The following is a 9783-nucleotide window of genomic DNA, read 5'->3' on the forward strand; positions in this document are numbered from 1 at the left end:
ATTGTTTTGTCATTGTCTTGTAGTTCTAATGTAGACAACAAAAGACAACCACATGTGTCCTCTGATAAACATGGCCAATGAGTTTCTCTGAGAGCATCACACTTGGTGTCGAGCACTGAAAATAGATCTTGTAATGTAGATCAGCTGTTTCCAGTGTGCAATACCTGCGTGCAACCAAGTACAACTCAGGTATAATGTGCAGGGAGGTTCATACTATCTCCCCCAGTTCCCTTCTCCACTGAACAGTCCAACCAGCAACAAGAACATGATCCCCACCAACCGCCAGTTGTGTTCATTGGTGCTCCCAGACAAGCCCCTCTGTCTCTCTCCTTGGTAATCATATCCCAAAGTGTAAAGCTTTGTGTCCACTTTATGAATTCATCCCCCGAATCTGTCTCACTTGAGAAACTACAGTGACAGACCTGTGGTTTCACTGAAATGGTTAACCTAAGATCACATGCTTTAGTGCTCGAGATATGTCTAGTGTACGTGTGCACGCGCACACAATAACCCTGGGCAAGTTCCATGCCTCTTGCATGCCTCTGTTGTCATATAAGTTATACCTTATGAGTTATATAAGCCTAGTAGCTACCTGGCCTAGATTGAACATGCGCAGATGTGGTGCCTTTTTGCCCTGCGGGAAAGAGGTTTTGGAATATCCCCAGAGATGGGCATTGTGTGACATGTGTGTACGTCTCTGTGTGTGAGCACTGACGCCGGTGGGTCACTGGGACACCAGTTCTTGGTAGGAAGGTATTATTGTGCCATTCAGAATGTTTGTCTATAGCTGGTGATGAATATGATAGCATTAGAGAGTGTGGGTGTCGGCTTTGAAAAGGCATCGTATATCTGATACTGTAGAGCGAGTCTGTGTGTGTGTATGTGCGGACCGTTGTATGGGAACTTTGGTGATTTTCCACTTGCCCAGAAAAAAAGGAAGAAAAGAAAACAGCAATTAGTTGCATAGCTTTATGAATCAGGATTCATGTTTTAATTCTTTCAGTTGGTATTGCCCTACAAATGTGCAGTTATCATACTCAGCAAGTCCCTGATGTGGATGATTTGCTGTTTTGCGTCATGAACCTATTTGGTTAGTTATGACAATATACATGACACATAGCACAATCTTCAAGTTTATGCTTATACTGTAGGTCCAGTTTCTGGTCATTTGAAATGGCCCCAGCTCAGAAATACAGTGTTGGGCAAGCTACCTGGAAAGTGTAGTGAGATAAGCTACCCTTCTACATTAAATTAAGCTTCACTACGTTGAAGCTACTCCCCAGAGAAATGTAGCTAAGCTACAGCAACAAAGACATTTATTGCAACAAAGCTGCTTTATTTTATTTATTTTCATTTTGTTTTTACATTGAATCAACTAAAAGTTCATTCTAAATCAGTGATTAATATAATTGTCAGTCAAACAGGTAGACAGGCAAAAACTAATTGTGAGTGTGAGAGATTTCTCTCCATGCCACTTATTTCAAAAGTTCTCCAGTAACACTTCCTATAAAGTCAATGTCTATAATGCATTTTTTACATAATTATAATATAATCTGCTTTTATAAAGCTGAATAAGTATAGTTTAAATAACTTATAAACAGTCTTTAATGCTTCTTTGTAACAATAATTGTGACAGTTTCTCATTAACTTCCTGAGTAATTATCCCTCTCCAACAGCAGGTGGTGTTATGAGTCAATGTAAACAATGGGAGGTTGAGCAGAGCAGATTGAACAGCCACTGCCAAAGATCAGTGTGTTGTGCTCCGTAAATAGCAGATCTACTGTACAAGCTCACATCACATTTGTGACATGTTGTGAGCTTGTATGTCTGCTATTTACGGCATGCAACACCAGCGTACAACTAAGTATAAATACACTGAACTGTTCTCTACTTTTGTACTTTTGTATTTTCTTTTATGAATATGTGTAATAACAGCTGATTCATAACTTCTGCTGTCCACTGGGCATGACATGACTAAACATCAAACGGGAGGTTTAGTGCTGGATTTTCATGTTTTATGATGTAGGATGTTTAAAGTTAAAGTAGCTAGTCAGGGATGTAATAAAAAGTTTTTTTTTTAAACATTAAAGTACTATGTACTACTACAGTAGTATTTCATAAACTTTAAATGCCACTGCTTGTCAAATTCATGACAGAACGCTAAACACTACCCCCTTGTGTCTCAACATGACAGAGCAGGAGTAAAAAAAAACTAAACAAGCTGAATTGACAGGAAAGACAGACTCGCTGGACAGTGTTGAGTGGACATTTAAAGTGAATAGAGATAAAGACACACTGCCTGGGGTCTGTGGGGCCCTAGCAAACGTTTAGGTTGAAGGTCTGTGATGATTAAGATTTTGTTCTGGCCGTTTGTCTGGACTGCAAGACCTTTGTTACTGCATCAATATTTAACCACAGGGTGTAATTTTACCACCATTGGTGACACAACACTGGCATCGCTGTCACTGTCAAGATGCTTGCAGCAAGTAAACATCACGTGTTAATGATGACACTAAACCAATTGTCAATCATGACGGTAAATAGTGTCAATAAGGACAATAAATTACACAAATATATAAATATATATATATATTAGCTGTTTCATTTGTTCAATCTCGGAGATACAAAATGGACGTATTAACAATGAGTGTTAATATGACACTAGTGTGTACACACGTACTGTCGATCTGTTCACACAGATACCTTTGTAGACATGCTATATGGCCACTTAAACCCGCCCAATAGTCTCGAGCACTGCTGTGTTACAGTCAAAAATGTTGCCTCTCTCCACCGGCTCCCCATAGTACAAAGCTTCGATAGTGTCAGGATGGAGGACATGGTCCCACATGTTGATGTCACGGACCTATCCCACAAAGCTGCTTGGCATCGAAATCGCCATAGTTACGGTCAGGATCCTGCCCGATGATAACTCTGCCCCCGGATGGCACCGTGTGCCCCTTCTTGTAGATCTTCATAAGGCTTCTCTCGCCATCCATACATATTCCAGTATCTGGGACATTCTTTAAGAGTCCCCTACATTTGCAGTATACGTATCATTAGTACAGTGAGCTTCCTGATTTGTTGGGCCCTCATTATTTGTTGCGTACAATTATGAAGCTACTCTAATTTTCTTCTCTAAAGCGCTATATATAATATAATATTTAAACAGTGATGTCATATTTGACATTTTGACTCCATACGTGTGCCTACTGCTACCTTATCATAAGATCAGTTGGAGATCATGATGGCATGTGATGCTTTAAGTTACCTGCCATCCATTTCACGCCACACATTGAGTTCATCGTGGTCTCTTGTGCGGTATGCAAACAGGATGACCTCCCTCCGGCCACTCAGTCTGTTCACTGAATATCAAGGACCTGCCTGAACGACCCACTGAGGGCCTTGACAGACAACCCCCATAAATGAGAGGCATTTGTCTTTTAATTATTGTTTTTTGCTTTTACAGAACATACACAATGTGTGATCAAGGACGGGTGGTTGGGCCGTATACTGTACCACATGGGCTCTGGTGCCTGACAGCGGGTCCCTGGTTCGATTCCCTGCTGGTTGAGCAATTTACCGCTGTGTGTTGCCACCTCGCTCTCTCTTCACTGTGCCCATGTGAATGAAGCAGGAAAATTACAAAAATAAATTGTAAAAAGGTAGAATAATAGTCAGAATAAAAAGCTGTACTGAAATCATATTCATTTTCCCTAAGTATTTGTATATATTAAAATTCTCGTTAGGCTGTTCCAATTTGTCTTTATATCAAGAGATTAAAATATCTAATATTCCGCATTTGGATGTATGTACTGGGGTAAAATGTTAGGATTTGCCTCGATTTCTAATCTACAGGTACAACAGGTACTGTATGTAAGTATGGGAGATGGGTCTATGTTAGATTCTAGAATAAGCACTTCCAGGATTTCATAGCCCTCAAAACTTCACAGTAGGGATGGGACGATACTCGTTATCGTTTATTGAGATAATAGTTTTTCACAACAATCGTATCGCGAGATTTAATTAATCATGGTTGTCCGTCATACATTGGGAGCTGCATATCCGGTCTACAGAGAAACAGTGGATTTCAGTAAAAATGATGTTAAAACATTGTGTTCTATGAGGCAAAACAAATAATTTGATTCATCTGAACTAGCTGTCTGCTCACTGAATACTGCCTAAAGAAACCCCTGACAAACATAACAGAACATTCACGTAATCAATGTTCAAGCCTATAGTCCTATTTTTTTTTAGTATTGCATCTACACCTAAACACTTCATATAATATGTAATTTAGCCACATACTTAAGCTATGACATTCACCTTCCTTCATTCACCCATATTCACACAGTGAAAATGAGGGATGTACCTGTGTACACAATTCATCCAGCTGACTTCCCAGCTCTTGCAATGCATTTCTTATTTCTTAAAGGGATTGTAGGCGAGATCAGACATAATCAAAGAAAAAAACTGTTGTCAAACACCGCCCCTCCAGCAGTTCTTTTCCCCGACCACCAGGGGGTGACGCAGGGCGGACTTTTTAAATGGACCATGCCCAAAATAGGTTGCCTTATGCGGATACAATTCGCGGAACTGCCCGCCCCTACGGTTCTCTGAATTTTTATTTTTAAATAGGCTCTTTCATGATAAATTGACCACATATATGAAGTTAAACAACTAAATTCTATCCAAACGATTTTTTAAAAGTACATTTTGTGCCTCAAAAAAGAGGTTTGAGAGCGTTTTAAAACCTAAAGTAAAAAGTTCACACGGGCACGGACGCGCACATGCGTGCGTTAATTTACGTACCGGACAAACGTAACATAAACAGTAGGGAAAATACGGATTTCAGACAGAGGACTGTTTCAATGCAGGACAACACCCCAGCATCATTATATAGTGGCTGATAGAGGGGAGAAAATGCAAAATATATATATATATAAATATTTTTTAAATTTAGGCTTAATGTTCCCTACAATCCCTTTAACAGGTATGCAAAAAAAAGTATAATTACAGCCAAGGACATTATATGAAGAAAAAAGAAGCAAATAATGATGCACACCTACCACCATGGTCTTTCAGTGGATTAAGACACACTGCTGGGTACAAAAACATGCATCTGCAGTTATCATGGCTGATGAACTTTCCCCCCAACTTATGCAATATGTTTAGTATGTGAATGTTTACTAAGGAAAGGCAAATAGCACATCCATGTCCTTGGCCAATCATGGCAAGGGTCAATGGGATCAGCCCCTATTAAATTCTCTGCTCGGTTCCCTAGCTCCACTTGAACCATAGCGCCCCTATTCTGGGGTGAAAGCGGCAGATCTACAAGCTCACAACATGTCGCCACGTCATGCGTTGTGAGACTAGTCTGCTATTTTTGCCAAATAAAATTGTCACAGAGGGAAATGCAAGTGGATCTACAGTAGTATAGAGCCCTGGGGGACCCTGGTCAACTAAGTATATAAGGATTGGGTTTAAGTGATGAAGATGTCCCTCATTCCCAATTGTTTGCCCATTTCATGATCTGTCTCTACCTCGCCTTTACCGCTACTCGCGTGTGTGTGTGTGTGTGTGTGTGTGTGTGTGTGTGTGTGTGTGTGTGTGTGTGTGTGTGTGTGTGTGTGTGTGTGTGTGTGTGTGTGTGTGTGTGTGTGTGTGTGTGTGTGTGTGTGTGTGTGTGTGTGTGTGTGTGTGTGCGCGTGCGTGCGTGCGTGCGTGCGCGCATGTCCCTCCCCTCTGGCCACTCACGACTTGAGCAGGAAGGCAGGATTTAAGTGGGCTGAGGATAGGTGAGACTTTCTCAACCTCACCCCCTCCCTCCCTGAGATTACGTCCGCATTTACCAGAGTAGGATTGGGCCTCTGTTATGCAGCATCTCCAGAACCAAGAACTATGGGTGCTGCTAGAGGAAAAGCAATAGTCAGTAGTGTTCAACCTTGCTGAGCGCATTTTGTATCATGGCAATCTGCACATTATTATCTGGTCATTTGATAAAAGACAACATACCTAAAAAAAATTAACTATGAAACGGCATGGCTCCAATGTGGTTCTCAGACTTCATATGACCAGCCTCTGACATCAGTCATCTATGAAGTATCTATGACATGTATGCCTCCATATTGGGCAAGGTTTCAGTGCGATCCCAGCCCCATTGAATTCAACTTTAAAATGTAAGTGAAATTTCAAAACGTATAAAATGAAAAAAGAAATTGGCCTACTGGCTTCGTGCATACAAAGCTTGGCGCTGATTGGTCAGCAGTTTATGAGATTATCTCCGAACAGACACGCAGACCATCTCATAGACAGCTATTCTCCTGCAGAGCTACACCATAAAGAGAAGAAAAAAAGTTGGATGGGGTGCCTGCCTGCCTGGTTTGTGCACTGACTTCCTTGGGAGTTGTGAGGACCAGAGTTCAAATCAATCCGACTCCACACAGTACCTCCTCTGTCTGACAGAGGCCCCGGGGAGTCTTAACAACCAGCTCCAGAACCATGGTTCAGTGAATGTGGACTGGAAGGTGTACCGACGTGTCCCTGTTTCGGAGAACTAGGCCAGTCCAGATACAATGTCAGCTCTCTGTTGTTCTCTGACAGAGAGAGAGGTTTGTGTTTGCTGTGTTTGCTGTGTTTGGGTCCAGTGTGAGCTCACACCACATGTGATGAGCAGGACTTCCTATGTTCCCCTTAAGAGGAAGTCCTCCCATTTCTTCCTCCATGTCTTTAATCTTCTGTTTTTGTGAGAGAAGCCTTTCAATCAGTTTGTCCTCCCAGTCCTTCTACGTAAGTGATCCCCAACCCGTGGTGGGCCGTGAGGGTATTGCAAGTGGGCCCAAGAATAATTTGGCAAAACACTATGGTTTTTATGATAATATAACATTTATATAAAAAACGAATGTTAAAAGAGACACGTTATTGTTGCTTTGAAACTTTGAAAAATGTATTTTCACAGTGATACCACAAAATAAGAACTTAAACTTAGTTCTTATTTTGTTCTGTCGATCCGAGCCTGAACACAATCAAGTGATCGATCATTAAAATAAACATGCTCTGAAAAAGAACACGGCCCACCCATCTGACTCACTAGTTAAGTGATCAGGCGGGTCACAGGTGGTTTTCAAGTGGGCCCTGGTCTAGAAAAGGTTGGGAGCCGCTGATTCACTTGATGTGGGTCAGATTCATTCACCCTTTGTCGTTTCGTCTTTTCTGGATTAAGAGTAAGTGTTGCTTCCACCACTGCAACACCAACACTTTCTCATTAAACATCGTTGTAATTAAGCTTCGGTGCTTCAGCGTACACTGCAGGTGTAAATGTACTAATGGGGACAGTGCAGGGCTGACATGTTTACTAAACAAAAAAAAGTTTTTGTAGTTTAGTGCCTTTTATTAGAGATTCTAATAAAAGGCGACAATACATAAAATCGACCATTCAATCATCAGTCTAAGTGACTGAACACTGGCTCCAAATCCATCCCTTCTCATCTGAACCCATCAAGAAAACAATAAATCAGATTCAACCTTTAATTTCAAGCACCCCAGATTATACATTCAGTCCTCCTTTTGATACCGTTTTTTTTTTCTTGTTTTATGTCTGGGACCCCAATTTACACAGTAAAACCCTCAGTGTTAATTTAACTCTGAGGTACAGACCCTTAAGGGTCCATTTGTGACCCCGGACCCGTCGTTGAGAACCAGTGTTCTACAGTAGATGACTTCTAACCCATCATATCCTCCGTTTGACAAGTACGACAAAGAATATGTGACCTTGATAAACATCAATGCCATTATGGTTACTTTTATTACAGCGTGGCTCCTAGCTGTCTAGAAGAGGGGTCTAGTCTGTGTCTTGTCTGTCTGTGGCTATTTCCACAAACAACCATTGGACCGATTAGCGACAACTTTTTCTTGTGCTCGTTGCCATACAGGCGAAGGAAATGCCTGATTCACAGGTTCTAATACTTTTTAATTTCAAGGACCCCATAGCTCTTGAAGTTAGACCTGTAAGTGTCCATTTGCAACCCCCTCAGGAGCCATAGGGTCGCTGGAACCTGCTTTTATTTGTCATAATCTCAGATCAAACATCCATATTGGGTCAAGACTGACATCATCATCAACATAACATCAGAGATCCACAGGGAAGCCACACCGTTATTAGACCCCATCTTGTTTTTTATGGATGACTAGAAATAAGATTGTAATTTGGGATTTACATCTTCAAAACAGAAACAAAACAAAAAAACAAACAAAAATAAAACTATTATTCAACTGTGGTTCCCCCCCAGAAGTGCCACAAATGATGCTAGTTCTTGCCTCTGCCCTTCCCCTCCATACCAAGTTGGAATGTTGAACCCCGCTGATGTGTCTAGTATATGACTCAATTGAAGCCTGGGACTAGATTTATAGATTTATAGGACATCCTTCCACAGTGACTACGTCCACGCCGCCAAGCTTTTCAGCGAGGGTACGCCTGTCTTTGATGTCTTCCATACTGTTGACCTGCCACTCATGCTTGATACCCGTGAATTGATTCTTGATGATGTTTTTTGAGGTGGCGTAAATCATCTTACTTTTCAGGGGCGCATCATCTGGAGCCCAGAAGATGAAGACCAGCTCTTCCTTCATTATCTCCTTGGTTTCGTAGGTGGCGTCGTACAGAGCATAGCGGCAGTCGTCTGTGGGCAGCATCTTTACAAAGTACTGGTAGGGGTCCTGGATGGTGTTTCCTATGTCTCCCAGCAGTATCTCTTTGCCGGCATCAAGGACAATAGTCCGGTAGTCCTTGCTCAGGCAGAACAACACAGCCTTCTTCCACTTCTTCTTGTCCTCGTTGTCCTGGGCCTTACGCACTTTCATGTCATTGAAAACCTCAATGACTTCATCCGCCACTTTGATCCCAGAGGTCATTGATGTTTTGCAGAACATATTTGAACCGCGGGTCTGCTACAACTCTGTTATTTTAGATCAAAAGACTTTGTGCTCGCTGGTGCCTTTTACTTGAATTGCCTTGTTGTTGAACTGTGCTATACAAATAAACTTCCCTTGTCTTGCCCTGCCTTCCTGTGCAATAGTACTTGTCTCAGGTTGGAAACTGAATGAGGTAGCTGTGAAGACACCTTTATTTATACCCCCGAACTCTCCCAAATTGGTGCATCACAGCTGCACACCGATTGGTCAAAGTATTTTGATGTAACCATTGCTCTCTGGATGCGGAGAATGCACTCGGTTTGTATGGTGTTCCGTATGTATGTATGTATGTATGTATGTATGTACCGTATGTATCCCAGATAGCAAAATATGAGTGAATCAATGTTGAAATATGGTTAGGCTTATATTGATTATATAGACGGGTTTCCTGTTTGTAAACATTGAGAGGATGCACGCGCAGTGGAGGGGAGAGCCTATAGAGGGCGCTATTACCCCGCCGCAGCTCTAGTCAAATCTACATTGGTGAAGAAATGGTCTTCACCGGGTTTAATGAAAGTAGATTAAATTATGCAGTTTGTAATATCTTGTTTACTCAATGAAAATGATTTGTCTGAAGTTGGATCTGTTTGTCTTTTATTTGTATATAATAGCAGCATTATGCCTATTATGCCTATAATAGCAGCATTATCCCTATCTAACTCCCAAACACAACAACAGAGTGAACGGCGCTTCCAGATTCGTTCTACCCCAGGCATGCGCAGATTGCGCATTCTGCTCTGTGATGACGTCGCGCGGAAACCTATCTATTAAATCCATGTTGAAACCAAGCATTGAAATTATACACAAAGCGCTAAT

General features: G+C 41.6%; 2 protein-coding genes across 2 annotated transcripts; both read right to left on the minus strand.

The window, feature by feature from the left end:
• Positions 1–2855: 2855 nt before the first annotated feature.
• On the minus strand, positions 2856–6500 carry LOC311036004 (C-reactive protein-like; the record flags this gene model as incomplete). Its single annotated transcript, XM_084044530.1, has 3 exons — positions 2856–3033; positions 3269–3362; positions 6461–6500. The coding sequence occupies 3 exons, from the start codon at positions 6498–6500 to the stop codon at positions 2856–2858; spliced, it is 312 nt and encodes a 103-aa protein (XP_083900656.1).
• Positions 6501–8400: 1900 nt separating this feature from the next.
• On the minus strand, positions 8401–8907 carry LOC311036005 (cofilin-2-like; the record flags this gene model as incomplete). The annotated part of the gene is made up of 1 exon (XM_084044531.1): positions 8401–8907. The coding sequence occupies one exon, from the start codon at positions 8905–8907 to the stop codon at positions 8401–8403; it is 507 nt and encodes a 168-aa protein (XP_083900657.1).
• Positions 8908–9783: the final 876 nt, after the last annotated feature.

This window comes from Gymnoscopelus microlampas (genome assembly GCF_963454915.1).
Source record: "Gymnoscopelus microlampas genome assembly, chromosome: 20".
Taxonomy (NCBI): Eukaryota; Metazoa; Chordata; class Actinopteri; order Myctophiformes; family Myctophidae; genus Gymnoscopelus; species Gymnoscopelus microlampas.